The 19,248-nt window shown below is 39.8% G+C and overlaps 1 protein-coding gene across 3 annotated transcripts in view; it reads right to left on the bottom strand.

Moving 5' to 3' along the window:
* C26H10orf76 (chromosome 26 C10orf76 homolog) overlaps positions 1-19,248 on the bottom strand; it is a 167,776-nt gene that overhangs the window by 75,888 nt on the left and 72,640 nt on the right. For all 3 annotated transcript variants that reach the window (XM_018041317.1, XM_018041319.1, XM_018041318.1), the window contains 2 exons: positions 18,775-18,901; positions 12,029-12,104 (listed from right to left, as the gene is read on the bottom strand). In XM_018041317.1, the coding sequence (XP_017896806.1) occupies positions 12,029-12,104; positions 18,775-18,901 (203 nt within the window). The remainder of the gene's footprint in view (positions 1-12,028; positions 12,105-18,774; positions 18,902-19,248) is intronic.

Here is a 19,248-nt window from a genome sequence, read left to right as displayed (position 1 = left end):
ATCAAATAGCTAAACGTAAAAGCTGAAACTATGATACTCTTCAAGAAACATAGGGGAAAAGCTTCATGACTTGCACTGACAAGTTTCTTGGATATAACACCAAAAGCACTGACAACAAAAGAAAAAATAGGTGGAAAGGGTGAAAGTATTTGCAAACTGTTACTTTGCCAACTAAGGTCCGTCTAGTCAAGGCTATGATTTTTCCAGTGGTCATGTATGATGTGAGAGTTGGACTGTGAAGAAAGCTGAGCACAGAAGAATTGATACTTTTGAACTGCAGTGCTGGAGAAGACTCTTGAGAGTCCCTTGGACTGCAAGGAGATCCAACCAGTCCATTCTAAAGGAGATCAGTCCTGGGTGTTCTTTGGAAGGAATGATGCTAAAGCTGAAACTCCAGTACTTTGGCCACCTCATGCGAAGAGTTGACTCATTGGAAAAGACTCTGATGCTGGGAAGGATTGGGGGCAGGAGGAGAAGGGGACAACAGAGGATGACATGGCTGGATGGCATCACTGACTCGATGGACATGAGTCTGAGTGAACTCTGGGACTTGGTGATGGACAGGGAGGCCTGACGTGCTGCAATTCATGGGGTCGCCAAGAGTCGGACACGACTGAGCGACTGAACTGAACTGAAGGCAGGATACTGGTATCCAGAATAGATTAAGAATTTCTAAAACTCAACAACAACAACAAAACAACACAATTAAAAAACCCACAAAGGACTTGAGTAGACATTTCTCCAAGGAAGATACATAAATTTGGGCCAATAAGTACATGAAAAGATACTCAACACTACTAGTTATCTGGGAACTGCAAATCAAAAATCACAGTGAGATATACTTCACATTTATAGGGATTTGAAAAAACAGAAAATAACAAGTGCTGGCAAGACTGTGGAGAAATTGGAAACCTTGTGTATCATTGATGAAAATGTAAAATGGTGTGTGGCTGCTGTGGAAAAAGGTATGATGGTTCCCTGAAGTATTAAAAATAGAATTACCATATAGTCCAACAATCTGACTTCTCAGTATATACTCTAAAGAAGTGAAAGCGTATCCTCAAATATTTGTACACCCATGTTCACAGCAGCTCTATTTACAACAGCCAAAAGGTGGGGGATCCAACCATTTAACAATGGATAAATGCATAAAGAAAATGAAATAAATAAATACACACACACGATGGAATACTGAATTTTGTCTTTAAAATAAGGAAAGAAATTCTGATATATGCTATGACATGGGAGAACCATGTGGATATTATGCTAAGTAAAAAAGCCAGTCACAAAAGGACAAATAGTGTATAATTCCTCTTATATGAAGTTTCTAGAGTAGACAGAAAGTAGAATGGTGATTGCCAGGACTTGGGAAGAGGACAGAATGAGAAATTATTGCTTAATGAGTACAGTTTAAGTCGGGGAAGATGAAAATGCTCTGGAGATGGTTGGTGGAGGTAGATGGTTGCACAACAGTGTGAATGTACTTAATGCCACAGAACTGCAGACTTAAGGGTTAAAAACAGTAAATTTTATTTTACAAATATTTGCTCACAATTTTTTTTAAAAAAGCAAAGTGGAAGTCAGGTTGCAGTAAGGAAGGGTTTTATATGCTCAAGTAACACTTTAAAATCACAGCAGCCCCAATTTTAAAAAATCTTAATATCTCATTATATATATCTGCATCTCCAAAACCAAGACATCTTCACTGCACTGCAGTTGACCAAGCTCAGATATGACCTAATGTAAAAACCTCTCTTTGCAGCATAAACCAAGATAGGGCAAAAGAGATGATAAACCACATGGGATTCAGTGTTTGGTTTTTTATTTCTAGCTGCTACAGTCTTAAGAGATGGGGGAACAGCAACTATTAGAATAATATGTAATGTTCCCAGCCACTGGGGAAACAATATTGCAGCAGCCTCATTATGGTGCTTTGTTTTAATCTGCATAATGCTTTTCATCCTCTGTAATGTGAGATCTGCAGGGTCTGATTAACAGAAGAAAGGTCATTACTGATAAGTTCTGATCCCAGTAATAATTTGAGCCTGCCTGTCACTTTGGAGTAGACAACTGGACGTACTCTTTGCTACTCAAGAGTCATCTGCCCAATACTTCTGCTCCTAACGTTAATCATATTAGTCTATATTTACTATTCACTAGACTAGGTTGCATCTTTCAGCTGAAGTGCTTGGTGTCAAACTGCTCCTCCTCTCATCAGTATCCATTCTGATAAGAGAGCTGTGACTAAGAGGCAAATTCTGCAGCCCAAACAAGTGCATGAGCAAAGGGATTCGGGGGAATTTTGCCTGGCTGGGACCTTCCATTCCCTTTCCAATCCTAACTCTGTGGCCATCAATAGTGAATGTACCCTCCTTGATTACTGCCTGAGGGTGTTCCACACCTCCCTCTCTATGACATTCAGAATTCTGTACATAGCCCACTCCAAAGAGTATTATTCTCAATGAACCCCCTTAGCCAGAGGCTGCTGAATTTTTCTGTTCCTTAGAGTCCCCAGCAGGGTATACATTTAATACATTCTTTTTTTTTTTTTTTTTTGAGGGAGAAGTTTTTAGGATGAAAGAATACAGCTACATAAGCACTAAGCAGGAGGGGAGAGCACACCTCAGCATCAGAACAAAAAGACCACTGGCGCAAACAGAGGACAGCAGGCAAACTCACCAGGTGAACAGCTAAAGAGACTTACAAAGAAATGCACTGAATTCTCATTCCAAACCACAAACTTGTCACTAACCCCAGCAATATCTAAAAAGTCATTCTCAAAGATGAACTAAACTTTGGCTTAATGCATTTCAAATAAAGGGAAAAATTAATATATTAATCACAGAGTTCAAACCTTATCCACCTTAAGAAAATCACAGATCAGGAGAAAAGCCCATCTGCAGTGATTCAGTCTCTATTTCTGTGAGCAACCAGAGAATAGGATGTGAACTTGGTGCTAATAAAATGCTCATTAAGTGAAAAGCATTAAGATGTTAACATGAAGAGATTCATTAAGGGCTTCAAATTACTTACCTTGAAAGTTGTTTGGTTAGATGAAGGTCAGATTTCAGTCTAACATTTTTCTTTTTCTCTTTTGACTAATTAGGTTAAAATTCAGCAGACATCTTCCCTAAAGTACAAGGCCTCACTGGGGTAGCCTGCTCAGTGGTGACAGGAAATACTTAGCATAGAAGTGTCTAAGCAAAAGTTTCAAATGTTTTCCTTCTAGCCTTGCGCACAGTCCCTCAGAGTATTTTTCCTTTGTAGATCAGCAGATCTGTGAAGGCACCTAAAGTAACAATTATACCAAACGGAATTTTAAAGATGGAGACATACTATTTTATTTTCCTTGTGGCAAAGCAATGCAACATCCCTAGAGGGGAAGGAACAAACATAAGGCCCTGTATATTAATGACATCAGGTGTTTCAATAAAAATAGCAGTTTCTAAGCAGCTGCATTTTAAGAATCTCTCTGAAGGATCAAACAGGAAGAGAGAGACAAATTGTTTAAACACAAATAACTTTGACAATTAAAGAACTAGCATGACTAAGCCACGAAAGACAAGTGAAAAGCAAACAGACTGACACTTGAGCAAATTTAGGCCTCCAAGCAAATGGAAGTATTTTTAATTTTCAGTCACAATCTAAACTCAAAAAAAAGGTCTGCAGTCTTCCTGCAGCTTTTCATTTGCTGGTAAGATACTATTAGGGTTGCCATTACATGCAGTACATTCCAGAAGATCCCAAAGACATAACTTGTATCTCTCATCAACTGGCAAACCAGTCTCAGAGGCTCTTCCAGCTGTTAGGTGTCTGAAAATTTCACATGCAACCTAATCCCTTCCCATGATTATCAAAGAACATACTAGAGAAGAAGTGGCTAAGCTTGTTCACTCTGCCTTAGAATCCTTTTCAGGGGCTTCCCCAGTGGTCGAGTAGTTAAGACTCTGTGGCTTCAATCACTGGTTGGGGAAGTTCTGCATGCCATGAGGTGCAGCCAAATTTAAAAAAGATCCTTTCCAGGTGTTGCTGCTGCTGCTAAGTCACTTCAGTCGTGTTCGACTCTGTGCGACCCCAGAGACGGCAGCCCACCAGGCTCCCCCATCCCTGGGATTCTCCAGGAAAGACCACTGGGGTGGGTTGCTATTTCCTTCTCCAATGCATGAAAGTGAAAAGTGAAAGTGAAGTCGCTCAGTCGTGTCTGACTCCTAGCGACCCCATGGACTGCAGCCCACCAGGCTCCCCCGTCCATGGGATTTTCCAGGCAAGAGTACTGGAGTGGGGTGCCATTGCCTAATACTGTCATATATCCTGTGTTTCTGTCCTCTCTGTGCTGCATAATCCCCCCCTTCCTCAAAGAAGCTATGAGCCATGCTGTGCAGGGCCTCCCAAGATGGACAGGTCATAATAGTTCTAACAAAATGTCCACTGGAGGAGGGAATGACGAACCACTCCAGTATTCTTGCCTCAAGAACCCCATGAACAGTATAAAAAGGCAAAAAGATACAACACCGGAAGAGGAGTTCCCCAAGTCAGAAGATGTTCACTATGGTACTAGGGAAGAGTGGAGAAATAGCTCCATAAAGAATTAAGAGGCTGGGCCAAAGCAAAAACGATGCACAGCTGTGATTGTGTCTGGTGATGAAAGTAAAGTCTGATACTGTAAAGAACAATATTGTACAGCAAAGGACTGATGCTGAAACTCCAATACTTTGGCAACCTGATGTGAAAAGCTGACTCACTATAAAAGACCCTGATACTGGGAAAGACTGAGGGCAGGAGGAGAAGGGGACGACAGAGGATGAAATGGCTGGATAGCATCACTGACTCAATGGACATAAGTGTGAACAAATTCTGGGAGACAGTGAAGGACAGAGAAACCTGGCATGCTGCAGCCCATGGGATCACAAAGAGCCAGACAGGACTGAGCGACTGAACATGACAACAGTGGGAATGAAGACTTAGGCATACCACATTTCTGCCCTCAGAGAAAAGAATACTCCTTGGACCACTGTTATTCAAAGCATCAAAGCCTACCCACAAAGAAAAGCAAAACATCTTTTAAGGGTAACATATTAACATATATAAAAGGGATAAATGAAGACACACATAGGAAACATTCTAAACACTCAAAATACTAACCCTGAAAAACAGCATGGCAATCCCTTAAAATACTAAACATAGGTGTGCTCCACACCCACCAGAGATGCTCGGAGGGCTCAAACAAAACCTTGTGCACACCAGGACCCAGAGGCCCCACAAAGACTGAGCCAGACCTGCCTTTGAGTGTTTGAATGTCTCCTGCGAAGGCATGGGTCAGTAGTGGCCTGCCGTGGGGTCAGGGGCTCTGGCTGCAGCAGACCTGCATCACGCAGCATGCGGCATAAGCCCTCTTGGAGGAGGTCGCCATTAGTTCCACCATAGAGCTGCTGAGCAGACTGCAGAACAATTACACCAAAGAAATTCTTACACTGTTAGGAAAGTTATAGGACCCACAAAAGATTTCCCAATCTGGGGATCCAGCAAAGAGATTGAGAACCCCCATGGAATTTGACTTTGGAGGTCAGTGGGATTTGATTACAAAACTTTCACAGGACTGGGTAAACAGACTCTTGGAGGGTACAAACAAAACCTTGTACACACCAGGAGCCAGGAGAAAGGAACAGTGTCCTTACAAGAGACTGAGCCATAGGTGATTGTCAGTGTCCAAGAGTCTCTGGCGGAGGCATATGTCAACAGTGGCCTGCTGCAGGGCCAGGGGCACTGAATACAACAGTGTGCACAAGTTCTTTTGAAGGAGGTGCCATTACCTTCATTACCCCTACCATAGATTGGCCTTAGGCCAAACAACTGAAAGGGAACACAGCCCCACCAATCAACAGAAAATTGGATGAAAGATTTACAAAGCATGGTCCCGCCCATCAGAACAAGACCCAGTTTCCCCAACAGTCAGTCGTTCTCATCTGGATGCTTCCATAAGCCTCTTATCCTTATCCATCAGAAGGCCAACAGAATGAAAACCACAATCACAGAAAACTAACCAAACTGACCACATGGACCACAGCCTTGTCTAACTCAATGAAACTATGAACCATGTTGGGTAAGGCCACCCAAGGACAAGTCATAGTGGAGAGTTCTGACAAAACATGGTTTACTAGAGAAGGGAATGGCAAACCACTTCAATATTCTTGCCTTGAGAACCCCATGAACAGTATGAAAAGGCAAAAAGGTATGATACTAAAAGATGAACTCCTCAGGTCGGCAGGTATCCAATATACTACTGAAGAAGAGTGGAGAAATAACTCCAGAAAGAATGAAAAGGCTGGGCCAAAGCAAAACAGTGCCCAGTTGTGAATGTGACTGATGATGGAAGTAAAGTCCAACGCTGTAAAAAACAATATTGCATAGGAACCTGGAATGTTAGGTCCATGAATCAAGGTACATTGGAAGTGGTCAAACAGGACATGGCAAGACTGAACATCAACATTTTAGACATCAGTGAACTAAAATGGACTGGAATAGGCAAATTAAATTCAGATGACCATTATATCTACTACTGTGGGCAAGAACCTCTTAGAAGAAATGGAGTAGCCATCATAGTCAACAAGAGAGTCTGAAATGCAATACTTAGGTGCACTCTCAAAAATGATAGAATGATCTCTGTTTGTTTCCAAGGCAAACCATTCAGTATCACAGTAATCGAAGTCTATGCCCCAACCAGTAGCGCTGAAGAGGGTGAACGGTTCTATGATGACCTGCAAGACCATCCCCAAGATAAAGAACATCCTCAAAAAAAAAAAAAAATGAAAAAAGGCAAAATGGTTGTCTGACAAGGCCTTACAAATAGCTGAGAAAAGAAGAGAAGCTAAAGGCAAAGGAGAAAGGAAAGATATACCCATTTGAATGCAGAGTTCCAAAGAATAGCAAGGAGAGATAAGAAAGAGATAGAGATCTCTTCAAGAAAATTAGAGATACCAAGGGAAAATTTCATGCAAAGATGGGCACAATAAAGGACAGAAATGGTATGGACATAACAGAAGCAGAAGATATTATGAAGAGGTGGCAAGGATACACAGAAGAATTATACAAAAAAGATCTTCATGACCCAGATAACCACCATGGTGTGATCACTCACCTAGAACCAGACAACCTGGAGTGTGAAGTCAAATGGGCCTTAGGGAGCATCACTACAAATAAGGCTAATGGAGGTGATGGAATTCCAGTTGAGCTATTTCAAATCCTAAAAGATGATGCTGTGAAAGTACTACACTCAATATGCTAGCAAATTTGGAAAATATGCTAGCAGTGGCCACAGGACTGGAAAAGGACAGTTTTCATTCCAATCCCAAAGAAAGGCAATGCCAAAGAATGTTCAAACTACTGCACAATTGCACTCATCTCACATGCTAGCAAAGTAATGTTGAAAATTCTCCAAGTGAGGCTTCAACAGTACGTGAACTGAGAACTTTGAGATGTTCAAGCTGGATTTAGAAAAGGCAGAGGAACCAGAGATCAAACTGCCAACATCCGTTGGATCGTAAGAAAAGCAAGAGAGTTCCAGAAAAACATCTACTTCTGCTTTATTGACTATGCCAAAGCCTTGGACTGTGTGGATCACAACAAACTGAAAAATTCTTAAAGAGATGGGAGTATCAGTCCACTTTACCTAGGACTTCCCTGATAGCTCAGTTGGTACAGAATCTGCCCACATGGCAGGAGATGATTCCTGGGTTGGGAAGATCCACTGGAGAAGGGACAGGCTACCCAATCCAGTGTTCTTGGACTTCCCTTGTGGTTCAGCTGGTAAAGAATCCGCCTGCAATGTGGGAGACCTGGGTTCGATCCCTGGGTTGGGCAGATCCCCTAGAGAAGGGAAAGGCTACCCACTCCAGTATTATGGCCTGGAGAATTTGAATCCTGGACTGTATAGTTCATGGGGTGGCAAAGAGTCGGATATGACTTTCACTTTCACTTTACCTGCCTCCTGAGAAATCTGTATGCATGTCATGAAGAAACAGTCAGAACTGGACATGGAACAATGGACTGGTTCCAAACTGGGAAAGGAGTATGACAAGGATGTATATTGTCCCCCTGCTTATTAAACTTATATGCAGAGTACATCAAGTGAAATGCCAGGCTGGATGAAGCACAAGCTGGAATCAAGACTGTCGGGAGCAATACCAATAACCTCAGATACGCAGATGACACTGCCCTTATGGCAGAAAGTGAAGAATAACTGAAGAGCCTCTTCATGAAAGTTAAAGAGGAGAGAGAAGGAGCTGGCTTAAAACTCAACATTTAAAAAACTGAGATCATGGCATCCAGTCCCATCATTTCATGGCAAATAGATGGGGAAACAGTGGAAACAGTGACAGACTTGGGCTCCAAAATCACTCCAGATGGTGACTGCAGCCATGAAATTAAAAGATGCTTGCTCCTTGGAAGAAAAGCTATGATCAACCTAGACAGCATATTAAAAAGAAGAGACATTACTTTGCCAACACAGGTCCGTTGAGTCAAAGCTATGGTTTTTCCAGCAGTCATGTATGGATATGAAAGATGGACCATAAAGAAAGTTGAGTACTGAAGAATTGATGCTTTTGCACCGTGGTGTTGGAGTAGACTCCTTAGAGTCCCTTGGACTGCAACAAGATCAAACCAGTCAATCCTAAAGGAAATCAGTCCTGAATATTCACTGGAAAGACTAATGCTGAAGCTGAAGCTCCAATACTTTGTCCACCTGATGCAAAGAACTGACTGACTGGAAAAGACCCTGATGCTGAGAAAGACTGAAGGCAGGAGGAGAAGGGGACAACAGAGGATGAGACGGTTGGATGCCATCACTGACTCGATGGACGTGAGTTTGAATAAGCTCCAGGTGTTAAGCTGATGGACAGGAAAACCTGGCGTGCTGCAGTCCAAGGGGTCACAAAGAGTCACACATGACTGAGCAACTGAAGTGAGGTGTGCTCAGTTGCTCAATCATATCTGACTCTGGGTGCCACATGGACTCTAGCCCACCAGGCTCTTCCATCCATGGAATTTTCCAGGCAAGAATACTGTAGTGCTTGCCACTTCCTACCCTAGGGGACTTTCCAGACCCAAGGATTCAACCAGTATCTCTTGTGTCTCCTGCACTGGCATTCAGATTCTTTACCACTAGCCCAACCTGTGAAGCCCCATTAAATATGGTTATTGTTCAGATGCTCAGTCGTTTCCAACTCTTCGTGACCCCATGGACTGCAGCATGCCAGCCTTCCTTGTCCATCATCAACTCCCAGAGTTTGCTCAAACTCATGTCCATTGAGTTGATGATGTCATTCAACCATCTCGTCCTCTGTTGCCCCCTTCTCCTCCTGCCCTCAATCTTTCCCAGCATCACGGTCTTTTCCAGTGAGTCAGCTCTTCGCATCTATCCATTAAACATAGGCTTACCATGCAATCCACCAATTCTACTTCTGAGTATATTTGCAAAAGAAGCAAAAGCAGGAACTGAAGAGCTATTTGTACACCCATGTACAAATAGCCAAAAACACAACAACCAAAAGGTGGAAGCAATTCACATCATCAGTGGATGATGGATAAACAAAATGTGGCACCTGTATACTTGGAATATTACTCAGCCTCAGCCTAAAAAGAAAGGAAATTCTGACAAGTGCTACATTGGCAATGAACTGTAAAGATATTATGCTAAATGAAATGACCAGTATTTTATAGTTTTCTAAGTACTATAACATACATAATTCTCATAACTGCTTCTATATAAAACAACTGATATCCTCATGACCTCCATTTTATAGATAGTAGGAAAGGTCCAGAGAAGCTAAATAAGTTGCTCAAGGTCACACATTAAGTGGTAGAGACAAAAATTAAAAACTCAGTTTCTCTAACTCAAATTTCCATGCTCAAGCTCCTTTCAATACATCATACTGAGTTTTCTGTTTACCTCCACAGTAACACTAAAGAAGGAGGCATTAAAATATAAAAGAAAGAGCCCTAGATTTGGAATTAGAAGGACTATAATTAATTCTAGATTTGACACACAAGAATTGTGGGACATTTTGCAATTCAAATATCTTCAAGATTTAGTTTCCTCATTGGTTAAAAAGTATACTCTATAGGGTTTGACGACTGAAAAAGACAGCAATTTTTGAAAGAACAGTACTTAGTTTAGCACTTACTAAATGAAAATAAATTTTAAAAAGGAAAAAAGTAAACTTCTGCAGGCTTAGCATCACCAATATACTCCCCTGATCTGGTGTTAGTGTGATATTCTAAAACATCTTTCCAGTAATCTCTTGAAAAAACTGACTGGATCTTTGATATTTTCTACATATATTCCAAGTCTAATTCATTAGCAACAATGAAGATGATATAATTACTGTCTGCAGCAAGTTCATCAAGAAGTTTGAGGAATGAAAATGAAGGTATAGGCCTGACTTACAAAGAGAACCATGTCATGGTTATAGGCATCTGCTCTAAGCCCAAGCCAGTCCTTTCTGGGGTATTCAGAAAAAGGACAGATCGATAGTTTAAATCAGCTGTTTGATGGCCCCTGGGAAGAATAAGGACAGCAGCCAAACCAAAAGCCACCGAAAGGAAAAGCAACAATGCAGGAGATAAAGCAAGCATAAAAGACTGTGATCAAGGAAACAAGCCCCAGATGAAAAGGCACTGCCTGAAAACCCTAAGTAAATATATGAATAAATAAACACAACATAAATTATACCCATATGCATTTCATTCTATAGTCCAGAATCTGGTGTTTCTTTCAAACACCCACATTTGTCATACTGTCATTCGGTCACAAAGGGCTCTTTAGGAGAAGGCAGTTTGTAATTCCTGATTCCTATAGAGAGTCACATTTATCATAAGGATTTACTACAGTATCTGGCTTATGTGCTAGATGCAAATATACATGAGGTTGTGAGATTTATAAAATTATGTTTGCTGCAAAATGTCTCTGGGGGTTAGGTAAGGCAGATCAACCTTCAATACCCTCAGTGCAATCTTGTTAGCACATCTCACCTGCCTGATCCCTCACCCCTGCCCTCCCAAAACACACATCTCACACTTTTTCTTTTGTTCCCAGACTTGTCAAATACTAGTAAGTCACTGCAGGGACAGGACATTTTACCTTAAAAGAAAGGGGTGGCAAGAAAAGAACGATATAGAAATAAATATTGAATCTCAGCTCTGCCACAAATCAGAATCTATACCAAGTTGTAAATGTGCATTACTATTACTAGGAATGTCTGGCAAAACTTACATCTGGAGCTAAATCAAGTTCCCCCATCTGTTGGGTTTGCCTCTTCTACGCAATGTTAATTTTTCAATTGTTTGCAAGAACAATATAATAACTGCTGAGAAAATAAAAAATGATAGGCACAAAGGGAGCCAGAAATGTAACACAAGTCAGCTTTAGGTTTCAAGACACTGAAAGCACATTCTCTCCATTTACAAACAGCTTTCTCCTATGAGTGTGTGCTATTTTCTCAAGACCCTAAACCAACTCCATGTCTGACTCAATTTTATCCAATACATACAGCACTCTGTAATTGCCATGCTGTTTCATAAGGAACCTAAAATGACTTAGCCCCATGAGCTCCATTTGGCTCTGTTTACCACAAATAGAAATAGCCATGTAAAGCAAAACGTCAAAAGTTCCAGATCCCATGAGTCATTCATTCAACTCATGAAGAAAGGCAGAAAAAAATTTCCAGACAAGTGCTTTCAGATGGCTTATACACAGAAAACACTTTGGCAACAAAGAGGCCTGAAAAAGGTTTGCAACTATCTCCTGGTAAGAAAATTCATAAACGAGCAAATTCTGTGAGCTATTTCAATATGACAAAATGAAAGTCACATGCATTCCTGCTTTTCTTGATCAAATACGAAAATTTCTTCCACTCCTACAGACATAAGGGCTTACAATAGTAGTGATGTTCAACACATTTCACTTAGAAAGGTACAATAAACCTCAGGATTAACCACAGAACTCTGAAAGAGATAAATCCTCACTTCTTACCTGATATTAACCAACGCGTGAGTCACCTTGCTAGCTGCTTCTTTCCACTGGCCTGCATTGGTAGAAAGCCTCAGAACTGTAAAAAAGGAAAGAACAAAGATGTGTCAGACCACTGGTATTAAACAAATATGAGCGAAGACACATGCAGAATATCACTGTTGGAAAAACCAAATGCAGTCTGTGCCAATCTTCTATTTAAGACATCCTAATCTAGAGAAAAAAAAATAAGGGCTTATTCTCAACTATCTTTCCTGCAATTTTTTTCCTCTTTCTTTCACTTTCTATCAAAATATTCTACTCCTCTGCCTTGGGTTTCCCTCTCTCCACTCCCCTCTAAAATGTTTCCATACTTAGTTTTTGCATTCAGTTAAAATCTACACTGGGGTGGTGATGTGAAGGTAACCTGATTGCCACATTAATCATTTCCCTAATAGCTGGGGCTGATTTAGTGGAATTGGCCAGCTGAGTAAGTGTCCCTTCCTGTTCCACATACAGTATATCTTTCTCCTAAAGGTCTGAACTGGGTCAAATAGGATAAATGATCTTGTCAGACAGAGGATGGTCATGTTTCAATCAAAGAGTAACCTGCTTTAGCTCCGTTGACTTAACTGTGTAACCTGCAACATGAATCAACTGGAATATTCTTCCCTTCTCTGACCAGAGTCTCTTACACCCTTACTCACAGAAGGGATGATGGAAATATAGCTCCCAGGTGGTGCTAGTTGTATAGAACCCGCCTGCCAATGCAGGAGACGTAAGAGACTTGGGTTTGATCCCTGGGTCAGGAAGATACTCTGGAACCCACTCCAATATTCTTGCCTGGAGAATCCCATGAACAGAGGAGCCAGACGGGCTATGGCCCACAGGGTCATAGAGTCAGGCATGACTGAAGCAATTTAGCACACACACATGCATATATTCTCTATCAGCTATGAGCTTCAGGGCCACACATTATAGTACCTATACTCCTTCAGAAAAGAAACAAACCAGCACAAGCATTCCTTGAAAGAACAAGCATACAGTGGGCACTCCAAGCATATGTTTTTAATGAGTGAATAACGAATATGAACTAAACATGTAGAGAGTCTACTATGTGCCAGAAACTGGACAAAGAATATATACAATACAGCACACATATGAGACTCAGAGGGGACAAACAATTAATCAATCCAGCTTATCCACAGAACTGTAAGCAATGGGGCTAGAATTTAAACCTGGAGGGAATGGTCCTATAGCCTGTACTTGATACACTGAGTGGTTAAGAGTGTGAACTCTGAAGCCAACTGTTGGTGTCCAAGTCTAGCCTTGGCCACATACTAGAGAAAAACAGCAATACTTACATGAAAGGATTATCATGAAAATCAAGTAAGTTATATATGTATATATATATATATATATATATAGCCTTAGATCAGTACCTGGCACATAGTAATTGTTACATAAGTATTAATATTAGCTATTATTTATTAAATAGACTGTCTTCCAAACAAATGCAAGAATATACTTAAGACTTTCTCAGAGGAGAAAGTTATTTAGTTAGTTAATCAGAGCCTAACATTAAAAAACATATAACCAATCTGCATAGGTACCATCACTACCAACTCCTGACCAGTATTCCTCTAGCAAAAGTAGCAGTAGCAGCAGCTATACTAGAGGGAGGGCATATAGCTGTAATAGGGAAAGAAAACTCATCTGGCTACTCTGCATCTATTTCAGCAGTATTTCATGTTTATAAATTCATGCAATTTTATGAAAGAGAAGATGGAAGCCTTAATAAAACATTATCAGAGTGCTGCTTTCCTAATTTACAAGATGTAGTGCAGGGGAGCTCAGTTTCAAGTTAGAGCTTTTCAGTCTCAACTCAGGGTTTCATTAAGTGTATGCACAAATTTATTCATGAATGAACAAAACTGTTTCAAGCAGGTCAGACATATTTTTTTCCACTCAGTTGCAAAAACTGTTTAGATATATATGTTTTCCACTAGACCCTCCATTAAATCATAAATTCTCTGATGGTGAGGATCTAGTATTCGTGGAATTGAGCTGAATTTTACTCCCCTTATCTCAGAGAGGCATTCAGCTCTGTTCATGGATTATTTCTCTGTTAACATCCTGTCACTTTTGTTCCTTAGTGAATAGGCACCCAGATGACCTCATCACTGCATTTCCAAGGGAAACAAGCTTTCCAAGCCATTGGCTTTTACATTCTTTTCTAAGTTCCCAAATTTAAACACAAAATTATCTCAAAATGCCCAAACGCCTCAAAGCTAAGGTTATCATTTAGGTAGTACAAAGTATGATACACAAAAACAGCATACCATGCAGCCATTTAAAAAAGAGACTTAAGTAATAGCAAAAACTGGAAACAACCAAATTTTCATGAAAGGAAAGAATGGTTAAATAAACAGTATCCGTACTATGCAAAAAAAGAGAGGAGGGAGAGAGAAACTTAAGAAAACTACCAAAAAAAAAAAAAATGTTCTATAATAGTTTTTTTAAAAAAAGAAATAGGATAACATGATCACAATTATGTAAAACTATGCATAAAGTAGACTAATACGTGCATGCATGATGAGTCGCTTCAGTCGTGTCTGACTCTTTGCGACCCCTGTGGACCGTAGTCCACCAAGCTTCTCTGTCCATGGGATTCTCCAGGCAAGAATAGTTGAATAGGTTGCCGTGCCCTCCTCCAGGGGATTTTCTCAACCCAGGGATCGAACCCACATCCCTTACACCTCCTGCATTAACAGGTGGGTTCTTTACCACTAGCGCCACCTGGGAAGCCCATATGAAAATTAGTGGTCATACCAGAAAGGAGAAATTGTATTAAATAAAAAAATTTGTACCTTGTTTTTTCTTTAGTACTGGTAATTATCTTTTTCTAAAAGGAAAAAAACAGTTCAAAATATGGTATCATTTATGGTTCAGGGTAGCTTGTGTCGAGGTCCTTCCTCATCAGAGGATATCACTGCAGTAACTTAACTGCCATAAGAATATTAAATGTGTCTCTTCATCAAGAGTCTCCCTCTTCTAGCCATGATGAAGTAAAAAGACATAATTAACCCTTCTACCTTAAACAATAAAAAACTGAACGAAATATAAGAAACAATAGCTTTCAGACACTGGACAACAGGTATACAGAACTGTGATCCTTGAAGATGGAAAACAAACAAGGTGAGCCCTAGAATTATCCCAGCTTACTGTGTGAAAAAGTTTCCAACCTACAGGGAGAGAGGAGGAACTTAAACAGAATCCAGAAGCTTGCCAAATCAAAGACACAGAGATTTAGCAGCTGGAGAGGCCAAGGCACCTAGAATTTGTGGTGTAGAGTACTGTAGAGGAGGGAGTTTAACAGGGTATTCTGTAAGTTTGTAGAGGGGTCCTCTTACATCTTTTGCTGAGCACTGATCTGCACATAAGAAAGAGAAAACTACTCAAGGCTGGGGGTAAAGAACCACTGGAAAAGAGAAGAAATTGTGGAGCTCATGGAAGGCTCTACAAGCAAAATAATTTGCATTTCCACCAGCAAGAGTAGAAAAACCTACTAACATATGAATTATCAAGAAGAATCTTCAGATGGGTACTGTATTAGTAATCTGGCCAAATTAGCCTATAATAAAAGTTGCTCTTAACCCAATTTAATAACCCTTAAAAGCAAATCCTAAAAGGATGAAACTGATTTCACACAACATAACTGCATTCCAGAACAAAGTCTAACATTATATAAAGGAACATAATAAAATCAAACTTTACAACATTAACATCACAATGTTCAAAATCCAATTTAAAAATTACCAGCATTCAAGAAGTAGAAAAGGGACTTCCCTGGTGGTCCAGTGGTTAAGAAAACACCTTGTAGAACTATAGTCAATATTTTGTAATAACCTATGGTGGAAAAGAATCTAAAACAGAATACACATATGTACACACACACACACACACACACACACACACCACTTTGCTCTATACTCAATATTTTGTAATAACCTATAGTGGAAAAGAATCTAAAACAGAATACACATATGTATACACACACACACACACACACACACCACTTTGCTCTATACCTGAAACTGATACAACATTGTAAATAAACTGTTTCAATAAAAATTTTTCAAAAAAAAAAAGAATCCACCTTGCAGTGCAGGGGACATGGGTTCAATCCCAGGTCAGAGAACTCAGATCCCAATGGAGTCCATGCACTGCAACCAAAGATCCCACATGATGCAACGAAGTTCCTGCGTGCCACAACTAAGACCCAATGCAGCCTAATTAATTAATTTAAAAAACCCAGAGAAGCCAGAAAAACATAACCCATAAACAGGAGAAAAATCAGTCAATAAAACAGACCTAGACATGAAGAGAGATGATGGAGTTAGAGGGAAAGGACATTAAAACAGCTATTGTAAATATGCTCCATATGCTCAGGAAGGTACCAAGTGAAAAGAAAACTTGTGTTCACATGAATCTGTGTACAAAAATGTTTGCAGAGGTTTTATTTACAATCCCTAAAAACTGGAAACTTTCTAAATGTCCTTCCACTGATAAATGGATAAGTTAAACTAGCGTATTCCCATAATGGAATATTACCCCGTAATAAAAAGGAACAAACTACTGATACCTGCATCAACACGGATAACTTCAAACTAATTAATATGTATAAGAAGCCAGACTCAAAAAACAGTATGATGTCATCTATATACTTTTTTAGAAAAGGCAAAATCATGGGGACAAGGAATAGATCAGTGGTTGCTAGAAAGTGGCTAGGAGCTGATCTCACAGGAGTGGGTGGAGGAGTTGATCTTACAGGAGGTACAGAGAAGAGGGAAGTTTTTGAGATGGTAAAACTCTTCTAAATCTTGATTTTCTGTGATAATTATACTTCTGTATGCATTTGCTGAAATTCAGAACAGTACATTAAAAATGGTGAATTATATCATATATGTAAATTATACTTCAAAAAACCTGACTAAAAAATACATTTTTTTCCACCTGAAGTTTCATCATACTTTACACAAAATGGAGAGTACTGAAACATGCCACCTCCTACTATTTGTTGTGTTTCATTTAGTAAAATTCACTTTCCTCTTTGTACTTTCTTAGTACATCTGAGCATTCCCAGATATCCTTTCTTCTCTTGTTGCTATAGCTGTAAACATTGATCTCATTTGACTGTGTACATGGCTTAACTGCGCAGGTAAGTCGGACATCTGTAAAATACCTCCCCGACTCCAACTCTCCTTCCTTTCCTCACTGAAAGACCTCTTTATTCATCCATTAATGGGTATTAAAGCCTCTGGGGCAGCTCTTCACCCTTGGAAAATTCTATATTCTTGAAAACAAGGACACTGGTAAAAGCCAGGTAGATGCAAACCACACCAGGGTACACTGAGAACATTCTGCCAATGGGAAATTTGCTAGAGGGTTCTCATGGAAAACTTCCTAGCCAAAAAAAAAAAAAAAAAAGAGACGTGTGACTTGATATGACAATGGGAACCTCTTATTCTGAGGGGAGCTGACCTGATCCTAAAGCTATTACATTGAGAATGAGAGAGCAGGGAAATTTAAAAAAAAATTTCCTCCTAGGCAATCCTTCTTTCCACTCTTTGCTTCTACTCTTCTCCATGTATTCCAAATCCCCTCCACTTTACACATGATACATACAGGAGTCCCAAGCAGAAGATGAACTTTTCATAAATAGTCCCAACAATAAGGATAAAGTAAACTAATCAACAGTGACAGAAAGCAGATCAGGGGTTGCCTAGGGATAAGGGACAGAGGTGGTAAAAGTGACATAAAGGGACACAAGGAAATTGGGGGGGGTTGGATATGTACATTATCTTGATTTAATGACAGCTTCATGTACATATACACATGCCAAAACTTATCAAAAATTGTATCCTTTAAAAAAGTGCAGTTTGGGACTTCCCTGGGGGTCCAGTGGTTAAGACTCCATGCTTCCACTGCAGGGGGTATGGGTTCCATCCCTGGTCAGGGAACTAAGATCCCACATGCCTCAGCATGGCCAAAAAAAAAAGAATGCAGTTTATTATATATCAATTACATCCCACTAAAGCTAATAAGCTGGAGCTTTTTAATAGACAGCTTTATTGAGTGGCTTACTATTTCCGGGAAATCTAAAGAAATCTTTCTTGACCTTTAAACTTAGGTAGGTTTGATTAGACTCTACACTCAAACTTACAGGGATACATGACCTCTTACAGAAATAAGGAATACTCATGTGGCTGCAGAGTAAATTTTAGGTGAGCCAGTCACCAAAAGGTTTTTGTAAAAAAGATTTTTATCTAATGCCCACTTCCTCTTCTAAGTTATGCTAAAAATACATAGGTACATTAAAAATCCTTAAAACCTTGTACCTTTTCAAATCACACAATGTTCCTTTGGGATCCAAGCTCTTCTATTTGCTGCTGTCAACTCCCACCCACTCTCACACCCATCTCACTGGCATTCACTAAATCTACAAGCCTCCCTATTTTCTCTCTTTCACAAACATCAAGAAAGGGCTACAGGGACGCTAACCAGCTTTCTACTGAGATGAATTCTGAGTTCCTGAAGGCGAGGAAGTCCACACATACTTTCTTATTGCCTGAGAAAAGGAGACTACTATAGTTCTGTGCCAAGTAAGGGCACCAAGCAACTAGGTGAGAATCTTTTGCAGTCTTTTCCTTTCACAGACCAAAAATCACAGCTGATGGGGAGAGAAAAATAAAAAGAAGACAGCTTACCCATAGAGTAGAGGTTGTCAAAGCTCTGGTGCATGCGGATAATCTCATAGTAGAGTTCATCATAACTGCTGGGAGTGGGCAGGAATGTATCTCCATATGTGATAAACATATTAAATAGGTTCACAATCTAAAAAAGAAGCAAAAGCCCATATATAGACATCATACTATGAAGACTCAGAAGGGTATTATCAGTAGTGTGCTATATAGCCAGCTCTTATTGTCTTTCAAGAGCAGTTAAATTTTCAGCAATTTTATTAGTTGGTTCTTAAACAAAATCATTATTAAAAATTAACTTCTATAAAACTTACCATTCAATAAATTACATAAAGTAATAATTACTGAAAACTCATCACTTTCTAATTATTTTCTACTGTTCCGTATTATCAATCCCCTTGAAATTAATTTACACCTCTTATATCTGTGTAGTGGGAATATTATATAACAGTGTGTGTTACCATTATTTCATGAAAGAAC

The sequence above is a fragment of the Capra hircus genome, chromosome 26 (genome assembly GCF_001704415.2).
Source record: "Capra hircus breed San Clemente chromosome 26, ASM170441v1, whole genome shotgun sequence".
Classification (NCBI taxonomy): domain Eukaryota; kingdom Metazoa; phylum Chordata; class Mammalia; order Artiodactyla; family Bovidae; genus Capra; species Capra hircus.
Note: the sequence above shows the minus strand (reverse complement) of the source record. Positions and strands in the feature narration are given on the sequence as shown.